At 44.0% G+C, this 20,790-nt stretch overlaps 1 protein-coding gene across 1 annotated transcript in view; it reads left to right on the forward strand.

Annotated features, from left to right (window-relative positions):
• SPRED2 (sprouty related EVH1 domain containing 2) overlaps positions 1-20,547 on the forward strand; it is a 31,988-nt gene extending 11,441 nt beyond the window's left edge. Inside the window, exons 4-6 of the mRNA XM_062489463.1 lie at positions 1,214-1,278; positions 19,129-19,294; positions 19,732-20,547. Of these exons, the coding sequence (XP_062345447.1) occupies positions 1,214-1,278; positions 19,129-19,294; positions 19,732-20,378 (878 nt within the window). The 3' untranslated portion in view covers positions 20,379-20,547. The remainder of the gene's footprint in view (positions 1-1,213; positions 1,279-19,128; positions 19,295-19,731) is intronic.
• The last annotated feature ends 243 nt before the right edge of the window (positions 20,548-20,790 follow it).

Consider the following 20,790-nt stretch of genomic DNA (forward strand, 5'->3'; position numbering starts at 1 on the left):
AGCTTTTTTAATTTTTAAAGCTAATGCAGCAAATGGCACAAATGTTCCACATTACTCAGTGTTTCAAGTGGGCTTTCACACTTAGCTCTGCACATCTTCATGATGATGCAACTGAGAGCAGCCAAGGCTGGTGCCAATAGCATTATATAAAACACATTATTTTAACAAATTTTCAGAATAAAGGCAGTACAAGCCGTTCTACTTTGTTGGTCAGGGATGTGATGTGGCCATAATTCAGTCTAGCAGTGGGCTTCCATCAAAAAAACAGACTTTGGACTTGAGGGTTCTCCCCTCCAACAAATCCTCTTGCTGCACCCACTCTCCTTGGCAGCCCTAGGGTAGATGAAGCCGGCCAGGAAAGGGGGTCTGGGATCTTGATTTGGTACAGGGAGAGGAGTCACTCTTGTTTAGGTACAGCATCAATTTGGTGTCAAGCCCAGCAGTGGTGTGTGCCCCCTTCCCTGAGGCTGTTGTGTGATGTGAGTGCTCACCAGCCCCTCCAGCTGCTCTGCAGGAACACCTGCAGGGTGCAGAAAGATTTTTTTTTTTTTTTATATGCTTCCTTACTTTTTCAGAAGATTGCCTAATGTACCAAGTGAACATTGCACCCCAGTATTTTTCTCTTGTCTGTGGTTTTACACATATATCAGCTCCTTTCAAATACTTTGTTTACGTGGGGCAAGGGGCATTCTCTGAGAAGTAGGTGTTAACAGAGAAGATCTTTAGAGTGTATAACAACTTCAAAAATGAAAAGGAAAAAACCCTATCTAACTCTTCATTATTGAAATAAGGTTCATTTTTTTTTTAAATTAAAGGTTATTTCCCCCCAGATTTAGGGAGTAAGTGAACAAAAACTCATACATGGTTTCATGACAGCTGAGAATCAGCCTGGGGCACTGATTAGTACATAGCTTTACCATCCTTCCGAAATTAGTCTTCTGTAATTGGAAATGGTAGCTATTTCTATCATTGTTAATTAGCACTGGCAGCGTCACAGTTGAGTTTCAAGTAACACTTTTTCATATTTTACCTCTCCGACCCAGCTACCAGCAGATGGGTTGTTCTTCCTTAACTCGAGCCCCTCTTCCGCGCATCTGCAACACGCAAACATGTGAGAATCCGAATGTTTTAACAGCCTCAAAAAAAAAAAAATAATAAAAAGTTTCATGGAAATGTCATGTGTTTAAAAAGCTGTCGGTTTGGTGTTTTCTAGGATCTACAACTTCCTCGTCCACCCTTCACAACGAGGCCGAGGTCGGCGATGATGATGTCTTCACTGTAAGTACATGTCACCCAAGGTCCTTGTCTTTTATGTTCAGATTTACATGGTCAGGATAGAAAGGGTTTTCTTTTTATGCCTCAGGGTTGGCATTCAGCCACCGTGTTTGGACACTGGGTGTGTTTTATTTGATGGAAGTATATCCTCTACAGAATGTGGAGGCCTCCTGTTGGAAAAGCATGTCAGAGCAGGTGATGTCAGGGGCTAGAAGTGAACAAATAATTGCCCTTGAATTTATTTTGGCTTAGACTGAGGCGGTGCACACACCTGCTAATACTTCTCTCTGTCCTTGAGAAACTTCCTGCAAACTCAGGTAGTGAGCAACGGTACCTGCTACCTCAGGTACATGCTCAAGGAAATCATGTTTTGAATCACAGATTTAAACAAGCAAACTTCAAAGGTGTTTTGCCTGTACCTAGAAAGTTCAGAGTGGTGTTCTTCGGGTGGAGGAAGGCACAGCAGTGTGGCATCTGTCTAAGCAGCAGTGACTTACACAGGAGAGTGAGCTGTTGGAGGTTGATTTGTGGTGTTGTCTAAAATGTATTACAGAGTTTTGCTGAAACTAAAGCTACTAACTTCAAAAGGAAGCTTAAAAAGTGGGGAAAAAATACTTGTCAGGTGAAAATGTGACTCTGATTAGGGGTATTTTGTGGGCTGGAAACAAGTTGCTCACGTTGTGTACTTTTTTCTTAATTTACAAATGCCTTCCTTGTCCCATGGGATCCCGATGGCAGGAAGGAGGAAGGTGGGGTATCTTCAGTGCAGCAGCAGCAAACTCAAAATTGTCTTCGGGACACATGCCCGGATTTTTAGGGTGAAAGAGGAAGAAGTCAGTACAAGCATCAGGTTGCTTGAAAATGAGTCCCACGAAGCATCCAAAGCCAAAAGGTGCTTTTTGAGAGTGATGCTTTGCCAGCATGGGACCACGTGAGATTCCCTGCTGAGTTTTGACCGGATCTTCCCAATGGCTGGCATGTTGTCCACATCTGTCCTTTTGTCACGCTCAGGGAGACAAACAACAGCAGGCAGGGTTAAAAGGTGACTTCCTGAACTCTGCAGCAAAACTATCATTAGCAGCTGCTTCCCAACTACCTGCCAGAAGTGATTTATAGGCACTGGGAAGAGACACACAGGGGAAGCACCAGTGGAGCCAGAGCCTTTTACCAGTACGTGCTGCTTTGTTCCCAAATTCACTGGAGGAGCTGTGTTCTGCTGTGGGTGGACAGTCACTCTTGAGGTGTGTGTGGCTCTTCTGTGCTCATCACAAAGTGGATGACTGTCAAAATGTGCCTTGGATGGGTGTGTGCCAGCTCTCACTGGGTTACACCTTGGCATATTCAATGTTTAGGCAGTCATGAGTGGCCTGTAGAAACAGGAGAGTATATTTTTGCTAAAATCCTACTGGTTGATGTTTAGGCACCTGGGAGTGCTCCTGAATTTCTCCACAAGCTCAGTCTTGTGGCTGAGTGTTGATTTTTAAACTGGAAGAATGATTTTTACAAGAAGGAAAAATTTGTTGCCTTTAAGGAGGTGTTGTTTTTACATTGAAAAAAGTTGGATGAATCCTGCTTCAGCTGCATCAAAATCACTCAAACTCCCGTGTTCAAAATGAAGAGCCAGAACTGCAGGAATTTTTTCCCCACCTGCTTGACCCTGGGTAGGTGAGGTGATTCCCTGCTGTGTAGAGATTTATGGGTAGGATGCCTGACCAAGAAGGAGCAGCATGCTACTCAATAGCATTAGCAAGGAGGAACACCTCAGTGGTGTTAGCATCTTGTTGGGACCTGGAGGAACGAGTTGTGTCCTGCCCCTGGCAGTGTTCTCTGCAGGGTTTCATGATCTCCAGAGTGCAGGAGGGACCTTGCTAGTGATGGGACCTTGCATGGTGCTGTTTGTCGAGATGGCACACCAGAGCGGATGTGTTGTCATACTCCAAAAATAAGGCTTTGGGGACGTCTCCTTCCCCAATATGTCTTTGTTTTTCTGGGATGAAGTCTTTCCTTTTCCTGTGGTCCTTAAGCTCTTCAAAGCTCTCAACTTCCTATTTATCTGGCAGGTTGTGGTGAATATGAAGACTGCATAAGCCAGAAATAACATACTGAAGCATAGAGCAGTTTAAAACTGGAGGAAATTGATAGGGCTGTGAAATGTTTTATTTTTACCCTTCTGTTCCATTCTTTCTTTGCACATATTTTTGACTTGTAGTCCATTTGGTCATCCTTCCACACAAAACTTCTTTACAGCTTTCTGTAAACTCTTATCCAGCCACAGCAATGGTTTTTTTTGGGGGGGGCTTGGGTTTTTTTTCTCTGTTTTAAAGAGAAAGTACATTTGTTCTCTCTTATTTCCTAAGGTAGTTATTAAAATCTTCACAGTCCTCCCCCTCTCCCACACATGCATGAATAAACTTAACTGCGTGCGGCAGAATTTTCAAAAGCATCTGCATGATTGAGTCATTTAATCAGTCATTTACCCTCTGAAAATCTCAGCCATTGCTGCTGCACTGCTGCCTCAATTATTTGGCCTGAGGTCCTGCTCTTCTTGAAGATGTTTCAATCTGTTTGAGCATAGCAGCCCAAAACTTCACATTTCTGAGGCTGTTTTGTGACCAGCCACCCTGACTTCATCGTGCAGAGATGTTTGCACCAGCTTTAGAACAACTCTCCCCAGTTACATACAAGCCCTGAGTCCAATATGGCTGTTGGCTTTTGATTGACAAGGGGCTTCTATAAAGCCCCCAATCCTGTTAACTCCAGTATGGCTCCGTGGGATGCACATAGTTTTATGTGTGAGACTGGTGCATCATCCATTCTGTTTATTCCTCAGCCAGCTTGCAGCCCTTCCAGGCATCCAGCAGGTTACTTCTATGGGGAAGAGAATGTTTGCCCCAGAGGCAGAGCTCTCCTGCAGGCTATGACCTTGCATGGCTTAGTGGAGGATCATTTTCATGTATCAGAAGGTGGACTTTTTTTGAGGGTTTGGAGTTGGCTGCAGCTGTGGGAGCATTCACTTGGTGTCAGTAGTCTTGTCTCCCCCCATGACTTCAACTTGCAGAGCCAAGCTAACTTGGGCAGCAATATCCTGCCCCCTTCCCTATGGCAAATGCTCCCCATCCATCTTCCTGAAGCATGGGTTACATCTTTAAAAACACAACTTTGCAAACCAATACTTTTCTTGTGGCTTAGACCTACAGCAAACAACCTGTTCTGAAATTCATACCTGACAGGGCAGGAAACAACAGTATACAGAACTAAACGTCACAACCTCGAGTTGAAAAATACTTATTTCTAAAATGAAATCTCCATTTCGGAGTTTTAACAATATGTAGTTTTGTTTCTTGAGTTTCAGATCCTCTGAAGAGCCCATTAATGTTTTCCATATGTTAGCAAATAAATTTCTTCTGTCTTGTACATAATAAATCGTCCTCTCAAGAGATGCAATCTGAGTAGGACTGGCCATCCGTTCTGCCTCCACTGGGGGAAACTGTCACTGCAACAGGCTGAGATGTTCTGTTTGTCTTCATCCAGCCAGCCTGCATCTTCAGCCTTCTTTAATTAACATTCATTTCAGAAGCAGGGTTTCATACAGACTGAAAGTATTCTGTAACTCCTCAGCCACGGAATTTGCTGTATAATTGAGTTCTTGTGTAATTTTTTTTCCCCTATCTACACTTCTACTTTCAATTACAGATAATAATCCCACATGACCACGAAGCGAAAATTGTGAGTTGATTCCAAGGAAAAAAGGTCAATGTCTTCCAGAGTATGCAGAGTGCCTGAAATGGCCTCTTTTAGCATCCCATCTGAAAAAGCAGAGGTGTTTGTTCTGAAACCTGATGTCCAGTTCAGCTGAAACACCACTCATGTGTTTTTTCAGATTAATCTGCAGCCTTGTGCCTGCTTTAGTGCTAAAGAAAAGACACCCACTGGCAGGAGGAGCAGCAGCTCTCATATTTTTTCTGGTTTGTGACTCTAAAAATTACTCCAGTCCCTTTTGCTTTAAGGGAAACGCAAGGGATAACACAGCAAAACTCAAACTTACTAGGTTTGATATGCATGTTAAAATCACAGGTATTTTATGTATTTTTTGTTTTAAATCCTAGTTTTTGTTCAATCCAAGACCTGCAGAGGTTGGCAGATTGAGCAGGCAAGATCTAGAGGTGCATGGTTGAACAACACAGTTGCATTTCAAGGTGCACACACTCAATCCATTGGTTCTCTTGTTGGCTCCTGGCTAAAAGCTTACTTACCTTGGTTCCCCAACTACAAGATGGGGTAAATACTCTCCTGTTTTACTAAGGTGATAAGGACAGATCTTGCTGCCACTGCTTTTCTTCCTGGACTTCCAACAGAAGTCTTCAGGCTCATGTTTTCACTATCAAGTCGTGTGTTTAAAGCAATTCTGTGCCTCTTTCTTCTCAGAATGTGGGTTCCTGTGCTTGGGGATGTGAGTTAGGAATTTTGTTATGTGTCTTGGACACTGCTGACGGGCATTTCAGTGACAGACACAATTGCTTCTTCTCCACCAGAACGGAGCATATTGGGGCAGATGTTTACATTACAGTCCCATTTGCATCTCTCCTGCTTTCCTAATTAAAAAAAAAAGGTTTATCCCTGCTGCCTTTCCTTGAAACCTTTTGTCTACTTCCATCTCCCGTCTGGGCCTCAAGCATGTTGCAGCCTTACTATTAAAATTTATAAGATTTTTAAGATAAACTCTATATCAAATTTTTCTTGCTGGCTTGGTCGTTTCACATTCAGATGGTTCTTTTAAAGAACAACTGTGGCTTTTTTTTTCTTTAAAGTAGACAGTAGAAACCCAGTCCAAATACTTTGGAATATATTCGTAAGTTCTGTGGGCTGCTGGAGCATCTCTCATCCCAACCCTCTCTGGAAAATGATGTCACTTAGAGTAGAACAACACTGAGCTGCAAGATGTGTTTCAGTCAGAAGTTGTGCTCAGAGACTGAGGAGCCACAAGAGCTTGTGATTTCCTTTTTCTTAATGCTGTCCTCAAATAGCAGAAGGGGAAAAATTCATTTTGGAGGCACAGAGCTCTGTGTGGGAACGATGGGGTTGTCACCTCGAGCAAATCCACCTTGTTTGCTCTGTGAGGCTGAGCAGACCAACAATGGGTTTGTTACAGTGACAGGATGGCCTTACTTCTGTTCTTCTTCCTGCCAAACAGCCAGCTGTGCCCTGTGTGAACAGCCAAAGGGTTCATTGCTGCTAGCCACATCCTCTGATGTCTGCATTTTGGGCTTGCACTGTAAACCACAGCTATTCTAATTCAGATTAAAGGAAAAAGGAAAAAAAAAAATACTTGCCAAGAGGAGAGAAATTCACACACAGAAAAACCAGCAGGCTCAAATCCTTCCCTCAAAAACCTGAAAAGGTCCTGAGTTATCCACCAGGAGGTGGATAGCTGCTTGTTATATGTTTGGGTTTTTTTCCTGCCTTCAGGTTAACTTTGCCCACACCAATTCACATTACCCAATGGGAATGGATACCAATGCTGAAAGAGATTTTTCAGTAGGAAGGTCAAGTGGAAAGTTTTTTCTCTGGCTGTTAGGTTTATTTTCTAGTGTTGTATTTCTCCCTTTCTTTCAGGATCTCTTGTTTCTTTCAAATGCTGCTGGAAATTAACCCATTTATTTTCTTGCTCTTTCTGCCAGTGCAGGCAGGCTGTACTCCCTGATAATTTAATACTATTGTCACTGAAACAGTGGTATCATCTGGAAAGGCAGCTGCTCTTTTCCTTAAGTCCTTCAAAAATGTAGAAGCAATTACTATGTACTTCAGCCTATAGATTGCCCTTGCTTACTCTTACTCATAACCTGTTATTTGGACAGAGGTTGTATAAAAATTACTGTGGTATAGAGGTACACAGAACATAAAATCTGTTTATTCTTGTATCTATAACAGATTCATAAAATGTAAGTGAAGAGCTCAGGGGAGCAGATAGGAGGAAGTTTGAAGGTGTGTTTGCTGTCTTTAAAAAAAAGGAGGGGGAGTAAGGGTCTTGTGTGATTTATCTGTCGCTTTATTGTATTTACCACGAGGGTTTTTTTTTTTTGCTTTTGTATTACTCTCTGATGGGTAAAGCATGCTTTTCTCAACTGTGGATCAGGAATTGGCATTTTAACACAATTCCCAAGTGGATGAATTTCAGTTGCTTTGGTGCTGTTTCACTCTAAGTGAATTACGAATAAGAGCAAATTATCAAACATAAAGTATCTGCTTTGCTATCAGATATTCTAAAGCTCACTGCTGTGTAGTTTTTATGGAGCTAATTATAGCAATGACTGGGATGTGCTCAGCTACTTTGCTGAGGGTAAGCAATTTCTCTTGTCACAATTCTTCCTCTCAAGACCATTTTTTGCAGTGTATTTTTTGGCTCTGTACCATTCCCATATACAAACACAGTTGGCTGTGCAATGGGATTGGGATATATCCTGCAGGAAACAGAAATTTGATCTTTTGCTATGGTGGAAGTTTCCTTATAGCTGCATATTGCCAGAACTTGTGTTGTAATTTGTGCACCAATCAAGTACTCTGTTTTGTTCATTTTGCCACAGCAGCTCAAAAGAGATTTCCTTCTCTCCTAATTCTCTCCTTCTCAACAGCCATTGTGCCCTTTCCTTGTGCTTGGATGATATGGTGTCATTTTTCAGTGTTCCAGCTCTTTACATTTTGTACTGTATTATTTTTGTTATGTATAACCAGACTTGTGATAATTTAAGTAATCTTCAGACTACTGAAGGCCTTGTTTTCTTGCAGGATGAGCCTTTAAGATAAAAAGAGTCACCAGGAGACCTGCCTGTAGGATTCCTTGTGCAAAGTTGACTTGACTGGTGCCCCTCTAGCTGTAGCTTCTAGCTGGTGAATTTGTGATCAGAGTGTGTTGTAGCACCATTTCACACTTGCAATCAACTAGCTACATGTTTGTCTTCTGAAAAAATAATTTGACTGCATAGTAGTGTACTTAAACTATATGATGAGTTAAAGTGTGAAGCTGTTTACGAGCATGTTCCCTTTTAATTCATCTGGAACTGAATGCTGTAGTGCATTTGTGTATTTAAGGCACAAATGTGTCAGAAACAAAATACAACCAAGAGTAAATTGCCCTTTTTTAACATACAGTAAAACAGGGGGGAAAGGATTTTTTTTTTTTGTTTTTCCATGTTTTTGCTTTTTCTTTTATTCAGCGGTGGTTCCCAGGGCATTTATTTGGTATTATGTAAGGGGAACCTGATTTGAGTCAAGATGCCTGTGAAAAACCAAGTTATTTTCCAGCCAGCTCAGTTCTCCCACCTTGCTTTTGCAGCAGTCGTGCCAAGAGTGAAGTTGATGTGGGGGAGCAGGATTTGGGGTTGCAGGAGTTATTTTAGCACCTGTATGAAACCACAGCTGAGGGATGCAACTTGACTGATGCATCTTTAGCCTCAGCAGAGCAGAGACTGGCTCCTCCATCCCCCCTTTTCCTAGCACAGCTAACTCTGTGCTGAGCCAACCCAGGGAAGTGAACCAAAAACTAGCCCTATAAAAGAAAGCGAATACTTTTCCGGTGGTTTAGCTCCTGGAGCCAGCTCGCTGTAGGGCTGGAAAAGCAGAAGTGCTGGCTCAAGGGAAACTGTAGATGATGGGCCAAGCAGGAGGCAAAAAAACCTCTTCCACCCCACCAATATTCATAGTGCCACCTGAAATCCATTGCATACCCCTGGCTCTGGATACGTCACCTTCTGCAAGACCTCTGCTGTGCTGGTGATACAAGTAAGGTGGTTCTTGCCCTTGTGTCTGGTTTAGGATTTATGGCATTTTCCTCCTTCGTGTTTCTAATGCGAAGTTCATCCTTCAGTTCAGACAAGGAGATGCCAGGATAGCTGAGACAGTGTTGATGGGACTGTGTTATGGCCAGATGGATGCTTTTACCTTGAAAATACATGGTTAACATGACTGCAGCTTTCCAGCAGATTTCCTCTTTAATCTGGGCTATGCAGTCAGCCTTTGAAGTCGGATAGGCCTTTCTTTTGGTTTCAGGGTGCTTGAAAATTTGACAAAGGCAGAAAATGGCCTTTCCATTGCTTGCATGTCCAACCTGAGGAAGTGGCTTTCAGCAGACAGCTATATTTGTAAGCTGCAGTCTCACTGGCTGCTGTGCTGGAACAAAATGCCTTGTCCCAGGGCACTCATAGGAGGCGCCAGGGACAGCTGGATTTGGGGTGTCTTGTCTGGCCCCAGGCACTGCCTTTGCAGGTGACAGGCTGAGCAGATCCAGCACGGGCTGTAAACTCTGTTGGAAGGAGGCAGCCTTGGCCGGGGGCAGAGCGATGATTGACAACTTCCTGTACTGCAGCAGAAGGGATTAGGGAACGGCTGCCTGGCACGTAACCCGGCAGTGCCGGTGGGACGGCAGGGATGCGGGGTTGGGATGGCAGGGATGCGGGGTTGGGACGGCAGGGATGCGGGGTTGGGACGGCGGGGATGCGGGGTTGGGATGGCAGGGATGCGGGGCTGGGACCGGCAGGGATGCGGGGCTGGGACCGGCGGGGATGCGGGGCTGGGACCGGCAGGGATGCGGGGTTGGGACCACGGGGATGCTGTGCTTTGGATGGCAGGGATGCGGGGCTGGGATGGCAGGGATGCAGGGTTGGGACGGCAGGGATGCGGGGCTGGGACCGGCAGGGATGCGGGGTTGGGACCACGGGGATGCTGTGCTTTGGATGGCAGGGATGCGGGGCTGGGATGGCAGGGATGCAGGGTTGGGATGGCGGGGATGCGGGGCTGGGACCGGCAGGGATGCGGGGCTGGAGCCAGCCAGCAAAGCTCGGCCATGGCCTCTCTGCACTATTGAGGCGGGGGTAAAGCATTTGGCTCCTGGTGCTGAGCTGGAGCATCCATGTGGGAAGTGATGGGAAGGGAGCTGAGTGGGAACTATGGGGCAAATGAGTGCTCTCCTCTTCTGAAGGAGCCTGTAATTCCCACCTGCTGTGTAAACACCAGCAAATCTGATTTGAATCTGCCCCCTTGTGTAATATGTAGAAAAGAAAAGCCCAAAACAAACGGAGTTGAGGCTGCTTAGAGAGAGTCCTTGAATTTTGGATCCTCTCAAATGATTGGAGTTGGTTGGGGGGGGGGTTATGTTTGTTTGTTTACTTGGACTTTCTTTGGAGAATTTGGAAAAGAAAAGGAGTAGTTTGGTAAAGCTTAGCAATTAAGTGTGCTTTTATATGAACCTTCGAGATTTTTCTTTACACTGACAGATTCCCCCTCCCACCCCCAGAAAGAAAAAAGAAAGCAAGAAAGAACGAAAGAAAATCCATAAAGAAACACTACAACTTTCTGACTGAGAAAATGTTGTAAAGTGGTGTCCCCTCTGCCCCCTGGTATGTTTGGCAGTAACTAAGGGTGAACAACAGAATACAAGAATCTGGGGAGCTCACAGTGGACCTCTGCCCAGTACAGAAATGCATTATAAAGAACTGCATCTACTAAATAGGCCTGTTTCCTTCCCTCACCTAATGTGTTCTTTTAAGGTTATGCTTGCCCTGTATCTTGTAAATACTTCATGAAAATTAAATCAAAAGTGATTATAGGAAGCATTTCATGTGTTTCTGGCTCTTTCTGCAAAAGGAAAAGGAAAGACAGAAGTAAATAAGACCCATTACATTTTTAAGCAGAGCCTGACATATTTGCAGTGCATATGAGGAGGGTATTTTAAAAGTTTGCATCAGCTGTTGGATTCTATTCTAGTGATAAATTCCAGCTAAAATATCATCAATGTTCATAACTGTGTTAATAAATGACCCCTAACTGACTTCCTAAAATATCGTATCAGTCTGCTGTGGGAAGTTTGCATTTATCTTAGTTTTTTTCTCCCTCTGTTTATAACCTGTTGTATTATATAGGAGGTGCACTGCTGAATTTAGAGGCTGCTGCGTACATAGCAAAGACATTAATGATGGATTAGGTGCATCACTTCTTTTAGCTTGGCTAATTTAATTTTCTTTAGTGTTTTTCTCCCCCCCCCCCCTTAATATTGTGTCCTTCCCCCCTCTTTGAAAGCTTCTGTATAGAAGAGCTGAGGTTCATGGTGAGTTTTGTGGAGCCATCTGTTCCCAGCTGTAGTCAGCTGTCCTGTGTTTAGCACCCCCTTACAAACTTTCTCCCTTTATTTCCTAGCATCCTTACCCATCTTGCAGCTCTTTGCAGAGCTGTACAAACACAAATCCAACAATTCTGTAGTCCACAGCAGGATGTCATTTTCAAGGTATAAACAGATTAACAAAGCCTCTGCAAAAGGGAAAGGCCAGCCTCTATCCCTGGATGGTTTTAAGCAATTGGTTAGTTTACACAGTTCCCAGGTTTAAGTAAAAAGATCCTGTTGAAGCATTGTAGCTTGTCTCAGCATGGAGAAATCCAATCCAGCCACAGCATGGAGGAGTTGCAGGAATGAAGAAGAAAGCGTGGGAGTCCTGGTAAGGAGAGGCTCTCCCCATGGGTGAGGACACAGGCACATTGTGGGTAGACAGAGCTCTCACCACTGTACTGTGGGATTGCTGTGCTACCTGGGGGAGCAGCTCCAGTAGCTGGGCTTGCGGTTTGGGGTTTTTTCCCCCCTTAAAAGATTCAGGTTTTCCCTTACAAGTACCTGATGCAAAGACTTTCCACCGAAGCGGTGCTCTAGACCAGTGGTGCAATAAGGGGGAGGGGAATCTTGAGAAGGAAATTCTGAATAGACCTGCTCAGGGCTTCTGGTCCAGGTCTGAGTCTGAGAAAAATGGGGTATTGACTTACTTCAGTCCTCCTCTGACTTCTGCAGGCAAAGTTTCTCTTTGTATCTCTTCAAATGCCTGCTTTTGCAGACGTGTCTGATGCCCTGTATGAGGCAAGTAGTGAAACAGGAAAATCTCCCTGAGGTTTCCCCCTTACCACATCTGAGTGTTTGTCGTGTCATTTAATCATGTCTGAGTCTCGTATATTCTTTTCACTTCTTGAAGTGAGCTGTTAAGCCACATCTGTGGCCCATGTAGAGCTACCCAATTATGCCAGAGCTGGGCTTATTAGCAGGAGTTTAATGGAGATGATCTTATGCACTGAATTCTTGTAAATGTTCCTCAAGTTTTGCTGACTTCAGCCAGCACAGCCACCAGCATCTTTCTGGCACAAAAAGCTATAACCACAAAAACATAAAATAAGAAAAGGTAGCAGTAAAAATACAGCTAAAAAATCCTTCTGCGTTTTATATTGGTATTTGTTTCAGGGATTACTACAAAACAATCCAAACATTTGAGAAATTCTACTCCTGTTCTGGTATTGGACAAGTCTGAATCCATGCTTATTGTAATGGTTGTGTGCAGCCAGTTTGTCTCTGAACTGAACTGGAATATGATCTAACATGAAGCTTTTCCTTCAGACTTTCAGCAGAGTAGAACTACGTTCAGCTGCAGCCATCCCCAGTGGATGAGAGTGGCAAAATGTTTTGAAAATGTGTGGAAGCAATTTTCTGCAATACAATTTCTAGCTTGTCTTCAGTGATGGGAAACAAACAGAAATTTGACAAAAGCATTTTCTTCCATGGCTTTGTCTTGCCATGACAAATTAAAAGCTTGTGCTTAGGAGACAGGAGTCTCAAATATTAAAAAGATTTTTCACATTGAATCTTTTTCTTAATACTTGGATAATCTAAGCTCTCTTTGAAATGGGCTGTCTTGAGTATACAGGGCACACTTAGAGGTTAATGGAAAATGTCAGCTGTTCCCTTTCCTAAATTTCTTGAGTAGAGAGAAAAAGGTGTTTTGAGACAAAATTTAGGATTTGTGCTGTTCAGCTATCTGTGAAACTCAGAAGTGCTGTATCTCTTTAGGCTTTAAAAATAAAAGAAAAAGCTGGAGGAGAACGGAAGGACTTGTTCTGGTCTGGCAAGATTAAGCCGAGGGAGTTCCGGGAGACTATATTTTATCTTAATTTCTTTGGAAAGGTGGAAGTTTCTCTGCCATGCATCCGAAATAACTCTCAGACTTCCTCTTTGTGAAGTTCCTAAACAGCAGCTCAGTAGATAAGGCCCAGGCCGGTGCAGAGCTCAGTATCACTCACTTGCTGCACTGTTTTGTTGGCTTTATCATTCTTCCTTTCCGCACCGATAGCGCAGCTGTGCCTCCCTCCCCATATTCCAGTGAAAGGAAGGGGTCAAGTGAAAATGTGCTGAGGATCCCGAGGGATTGCACCTGGGCAGAGCACAGGCTCTGGCAAAGGGCTGGTGGGGAGCCCATTGCAGAGGTCTCAGCCAGAGGTGGTTGGGCTGTGGCACGGGAGGATGCAGCTCTCTGGCTGTCACTTTTCCAGGCTCATCTTCAACCCGAGCAGAGCTGGGTTTCTTGCCCTGGTGGAGATGCCTTCTCAAAACATGAGGTGGTGCTGTGCTCTTCTTCAGCATGTTCAGGCTTCCACGGTAAACCCAGGAATTGCTGCAAGGAGCTTTGGCTGTTGCAGAAGGATGCTTTCAGTAAAGATGAGACCGTGAGCCCCTCCAAGTTCTGCATTTCCATGCTGCATGTCAAAAGGCTCCCTTAGATCTGGATGTTGAGGTGTGTGGGCTTACGTGGTACTGGGAGATGGGACAGGTGGAGCAGAGCAGTAGAGAGCAGGTTGGCTTGTGCTTTGCAAAAGCCAGGCTGGAAAGGTGTTTTGATTCCTTCAGGATTATTACTTGCAAAGCTAATTGTTCAATATCATCACTACATCTGTTTCCCCCTGCTTCATGCAACCATTAACATTCTGGAGAGGAAAAAAATACCTTGTCTTGCTTGACTCACAGTTATTTTTTACAGCAAACTTGCAAATCCTTTAGCTGGCAGAAAGCAATTAAAAGCAGAAATTTTAAGTGACAGAACTCTATAATTTCACTCTGGCGACCAATTTCTGACAAGCTGACACAGACTGTATTGCTTCATAATTCTGAGAGGAATCTTTCTTCTTTTATTGTAGTCAGCCTTGCATGTTGCATCACACTGAGTGGACCTATTCTGTGAAGCCATTAGAGGCAGGGTGATCAGTCCACTTCAGAAGCAGGAGAAGGCTTCTTTTTCTCATATATTTTTCATAGATGCTCAACTATGCTTATTGCTTAGGTATCTGATTGGCCTTCTTGTGTAACAAATCCATTTCAATGAGAAATAAACTGCAGTAAATGATTAGCATAATCTTCTTTACTAATGACTGGGGGTTTTTAATTTAATGAGTCACTTCTGAAAGTCTGAGGGGGAAACAAGGACATGCTTTTCTCTTTTATAAATTACCACAGTGCCATCATTTGCCTGTAGAAGCCTGGTGTTCCTTTAAGCAGCCATACCACACATGCAGTACATGTGCTTGCTCAGATACATCCAGCTTGCTTGCAACAGGAAATGTGTTGCACAGGTTTTATAAAATGACGCTTATGGTCATGATTAATGATTTTGTTATCCAAGCAGTGAAACCACAAGAGTTTGTGACCACTATAGCAGTCACAAGGTTCTGGTACAAGCAGCACAAATGTCTCGTAATTGAGCGTTTGGGTCATGTTGAAGCAGAGTTTGTTATCAGATTCCCTGTTCCAACAACCTTAGTTTGGGGTTCTTTTCTCTTTTGTGACTACTGGGCATGTTTTCAGTAGTTTCTCTTCAAAGCCAAATGCTGGAGCTGGATTGGTTTTAACAGGTTTGAGAAGAAGTTGGTGTTTCTCTGAGAGACCAGTGGCTCAGTGGTTTGGGACCTGATTTTCCATCAGCCATGTCCTTTCTAAATGTATTTATGTAGGTGAGTGTGTTGTATTTGGAAGGCTTACAGCAAACATCTCATGTCTCCACCCTTCACCACCCTCCCCAACTTCTTCCCTGCCATGCTGTTGGTAGATAATCCCAGCTAAATCCCAGTGTCGTTATGGAGGACAGAAGTTGTTCCCTGCTTCTCTCACTGACAAAGTCTTGCCATCATTTGTTCTTAGTGGCACTTGGCTGAAGATGAGCATGCCTTTTCTTTGAGAATATGCCTGATTTTCACTGGTCACCAAGTCCAGGTTCGGTCCCAGTGGAGGGGCATTGAGAGAACAGTACACTTTCAGAGGCCTGAGGTATCTTCATGCCTCTAACCCTTGGTCACTTACTTTCTTCTCAGGGTTTCCCCCTGGCTTCTTGAACCACATTTTAGCTGTGGCCACCATCGGAAGTACCTCCTTCTACCTGAACCTTATTTGAGCCAGTGAATGCCTTGTTATCTTCCTTTCTGAAGGATACTAGAAGAATAATCCCTTCCTGCTCACATTCTTATAGGATTCTCAATTCACTAGACTTCCATCTTCTTGGTCCCTTCTGTGATCTCTTTCCCAGGCTGGAGAGACCCAGGCTATTTAGTTAGCTGTTGTTGAGAAGCTATCCCATGTCCTGTGTGGTCCTGGCCATGGCTCTGTGAGGTTGCCATGGTGGAAATACCATTATTGGGCCAGGGTGGAGGAGGCCCAGAACCACAGGCAGCTTGGAGTAGCACAGCAGATACATGCAGTGCCTTGGCAGTTGTCTTTGTTGCTGCTGGGTTTTTTTTTTAACCTGTTGCTGAGCCACCAAGTGGACACTGTCACAGAGCTTCCTATTTTAATCCCAAGACCTCTTTCCTAAACAGCAATAACTGGCTCAGAGGACATCATTCTATGTGTCAGATCAATGTGTTTGTCATGTTGTTCTCTAGGTTTAATTATGTTTGGGGGATTTTTAACATCCAGCACGCTAGAAGTCTCTCAGCATTATGAGATTCTTATGCAAGTTTTCAGGGTCAGCATTCATTTTGACTCTCATTAATAACAAATTTCACCTGACAACTGTGTCATTATCTTGTCCATCTCTCTCCTCAGTCATTGATGAGTGTGCCCACCAGCACAGGTGAGGAGCCTGTGGGTTTCATTGATGGCCTTCAGCTTGGGAGGCAGGAATTTTCTGCCTCTTTTGTTTTCTTCAGTCCTCAGAGCACACGTTTATGTGTGTTGAGAACATCCCTTCCCCTGTGTCAGTTTGAAACAGCGAAGGCCCTTGGTGGAAAATACCAGTGCTCATCCCAGCTAATGGTCAGCAATGTAACTGTGCAGACACTGCATCTGTCACCTGGCTACTGCCTTTAGTGTCACCAACCAGGAGTCAGCATGAACTTCTTTATGGACAAGTGAGCAGGGACCCAGTCTTGGATAGCTCGATTTCCCCTTTCTGGGTGCTTAGAGTAAGTATTTGCATTGGCAAACTTCCCATCTAATCTGAGGACATTGAATGTGGAAATGCAGCAATTTTTAATAAGGTGAAAGTGGAGAGCAGCGCCACAGCCTCTGGTATGCTGCAAACAGGTTTTGTAGCCATGTCAGCACGTGTGGAGGAGAGGCTCAGTTGCCCTAATGGGTCTAAAGGGAGAAGAACGTTTGGAGGCAAGCAAAGGTAGATACAAATCGGGCAAGATAAAAATCACTACAAACTCTTTCCCAGTTGCCTACTGCAGAAATGCTGCAATGCTTCCCAGAGAGGCAGCAAATAGCACAGTGTTTGGAGGGCTGGTTATAGCTCCCAGCTGCCCTGCTGAGGTTATCAAGGAGTTACATCCAGTTTGGGTGGTATTTGTATTTTCATCCAGAACAGGGAGGCAGTTGCAGGACAGTCTGTGCCATGACCTCCCACTGGGTTGTTTCTCCAGGCTGCATTGTTTGGACCATGAACACCCATGATGCTTTCCGAGTGTATACACAAAAGGCTTGTCCCAGCAGGACTCAGCTGTGGATCCACTGAAGGTGAAGGGTCCTGCTGGTTGCCATGGTACCATTTTAAGGCCCTGCCTCTTTTTTGCTTCATGTCAGTCAAAGTTTAGCTTTGAGAGCAGGCTGGGGCTACCCAGGCCATGGGGTGTGTTATGTGGCTTTCTGAGAAGCTTACATCACAGCTCAGCATCTTGGTCTGCACCACATCCAGCTCTGCAGGAAAGGTACTTGTGTGAGTACCAAGATGGCTGTTGTAACTAAATCCTGACTCATCTCAGGGTTTTCAAACTGTTTTTAAGCTTAATGTTATTACAAAACATGTGTAGAAACTACTCATTTTTTTTTAAACGTCCCCAAAATGTGCTAGATATTGTAGAGCTGAAGTTAAGTGTAGAAGACAGCTTTGAAGGGTTTAAGCCCCAGATCTGAGATGCCTTTTTTCTCATAAGTTATGAAGACTGGGCTGATGAAACTTCTTTCTAAAAGAGCCTGAATATTGGTGCAGTTCCACTTTAGAGTCACTGTTAACTATGTTAAGAGTTGATGTGCTTCTATGCACTTGTTTGAAAAAAAAAAACAAGCTAAGACACATTTATTAAAAGTTTGTTCTTAATGGGAGTCAGCCATTCAAAACCCACTCTGCTTGTTGTACCTCTCAGATAACCCAGCCTGGCTTTACATCACACTGCAAACAACTGTGTATTTGCTTTCAACAAAATAAGTTGGGAGTTCGGTGCTTTTAAAGTGCTTGTAAGAGTTAGAGAGCCAACATCTATTTTTGTATTGTAATGCTTCAAGGTGTTCTCACCTTTGGACGGAGTCTTTCAGAGTGTTGTTTTCAGAATAAACAAATACTCACAATGAGGGTTCTTGTGTTCTTGAAACAAGAAACACATCTGGTGTGATTCATTGGAAAGTAGTATTTAGAGAGTGCATTCTTGACAAGGAGAGAAGGTTTTTCAGGTAAAACCAGTCTTCTGCTACTACTGACACAATTCTTCTCTGCTCTTGAGATTGTGTCTCAGCTGACTGCAGTGGCAATCAAGAACCTTCTCCATGGACTTGTAGTGGCAGCACATCTTTTTAGTTTGGGGAGGGTGGGGTGGAGATTTCTTCTATTTCAGGCACCAGTGTTTCAGGCACGTGCAGTGCTACAGCTGTTCTGTTTGTTGTGCATGGAGGCTCTCTTTTTCCTGCTCTTGGTTTGCTGTCCATTGATATTCATGGTAATGTGAAAAAGCCCAAAACCTATATATAGAATTAATGGGCAAAATCCTGAATATTGTATGGCAACTGTTTTAACCAAGGAAGGGCTATGGAGAGATGGTGGCTGACATTATTACCTCACTGTGTGTTTCTGCAGGAAGAGAAATATGATTGTTAAGAAGCAGTAGGTATTGGCAACAGCATGTTGCTGTGTGATATTTCACCCTTCCCTGATCATTGTTACATAATGATGTAACTAATTAACCTAAAGAAAGTGCACACAGGGAGCCAGGAATGTATGAAAACACAAATAACATTCACTGCACATTAATTATGAGTGGCAAAAAAGTGACAAAACAAGAAAAAAATATCCTGAAGTTTTTAAAGGGCAGCTGATTATTCAAGTAGCAGGTGATGAACTGGAATTCAGTGAGTGTTTGGAGAATGTGTAAAGGTTAACAAAATTGCCAGTATTTTTGTATCCTGGGTAACTGAGCCCTCAGGACCTACAGGATTGCATCACTTGCCGGGGTTTGACTTCGCTCTTCAGAGGTAGCTCCTGGTGAGCACTCATCGTCCCACCATGCCCAGGATAACAAATAACATGCCAAGCAAATACAAGTGGTGTTGGTGATTATGTCACGGGCAGGCTATGGCATATTATTTTTCCATGTGTGTGGTGACAGCTTTTATGGTCTGGCAACAGATCTGCCTCTTTCAAGTATTTTATGTGAAACTTCATGAAGCCTCCAGCAGTCGAGTGTTGCCAATATTGCAGGTGTGCACGAAGTCAGTCAGTGGCAAAACATCTCTTAATGCCCTGTGTGGTAACAGCTGAATGTGTGACGGGGTTTTTTCCCCCTTTCCATTTAAAACAGAATGCTACAGATAGCTCCTCCAACTCCTCTCAGAAAAGGGAACAGCCTGTGCGAACCCTGGCTTCTCCTGCATCCTGCGAACATCGAAGAATTTGCACTCGTGGACACCTTCACGACCATTACAGCTCTGACCACTACCACCTAGAACAAGTAAGGTTTCTTCCCAGTGTTGCTGCCTCTGTGTCTGCCAGAGTTTGCTGGTGTTTGGTTTTTCTCCACATGCCTGAGACACAGCTCCCTCCTTCTGCTCTCCGCATTTCCTTCTCAGTTAGCTTTAAATGGCTTCCTGTTATTAAAAAAAGGGGGGGGCAGAAGTAGGATAACACTATGGTTTAGCATGTTATGTTGTACCACGTGCACGCAGGCCAGTGTAGGACTCTGACAGTTGTAGTCCCTCCTGAGCCAAAGGTTGAAAGTCTTTTTTTGATGGATCATGGTGAAAGTCTTTTTTGATGGATCATGGTGAAGGGCATATAAAGCATGAAAGATACAGTTGTTAAATACTGGCTCTTCAGGAGGCAAGGAGACAGTGTTCACCAGTAGCAAATGAACTTATTTATCTTTTCTCTCTCTTAACCTCCTTCCTGCTTCCACAGTCAGTAGTACCACGATCCTACCGGCACGTCAACTTCCCAGACGATGATGAGGAGATAGTGCGCATCAATCCTCGGGAAAAGATTTGGATGACTGGATATGAGGATTATCGCCATGCCCCAGCACGAGGAAAGAACTTTGATCCTGATGACATGGACTCCTACGTACGTTTTGCCAAAAGCGAGGCCTCAAAACACGAATACACTTATCCTTACGTAGACAACTCGGACTTCGACCTGGGTGAAGATACCAAGGGTGCTGTGATAAAGACTCAACCTGTCAAATTCAAGCCCAGGCGGAAGGAAGATGGTGAGAGGTCGCGGTGCGTGTACTGCAGGGACATGTTCAACCACGAGGAGAACAAGCGGGGTCAGTGCCAGGATGCTCCAGACCGCGTCAAGACTTGCATCCATCGAGTGAGCTGTATGTGGTGTGCAGACACTATGCTCTATCACTGTATGTCCGACCCAGAAGGAGACTATACAGATCCTTGCTCGTGTGACACCAGTGATGAAATGTTTTGCCTCCGGTGGATGGCCCTTATCGCCTTGTCTTTCATTGCTCCATGTATGTGCTGTTACTTGCCGCTCCGGGCTTGTTACCACTGTGGGGTCATGTGCAGGTGCTGTGGTGGAAAACACAAAGCTGCTGGATGACTACAGATGCATTCGAAGTGTTAGGTTTTTTCTGTAGTTCAAGGAACACGTTGGTTTTGGAGCACCGAGGTCACTCGCTTTAATGCAGCCACTGTGCCCGACAGCGTCCGGGAACCACCAGTTTGGATCACTTCACATTGGGTCGTCTGGGGCTCACACTGCATTGATTTGCTCATCAACTGTTCTAACTAACTAACCTACAGCATAGACTTTTGTATTATTAATCTGTAATCAAAACAGACTGTCTTGTACATGTTTATATTTTTATTTTTTTTTCATTTAAAATAAGTTTGAGAGAAGAACTGCTTTAAATGGTGGTGGATCGTAGAACATCTCCAGGTTGTGTCTGTCTTGCCTCCGCTTGTGTGGTACCATCAGCGTGTTAGCAAGCTTTGGCATTTCTAGAAATGGG

This window comes from Cinclus cinclus, chromosome 3, assembly GCF_963662255.1.
Source record: "Cinclus cinclus chromosome 3, bCinCin1.1, whole genome shotgun sequence".
NCBI lineage: Eukaryota > Metazoa > Chordata > Aves > Passeriformes > Cinclidae > Cinclus > Cinclus cinclus.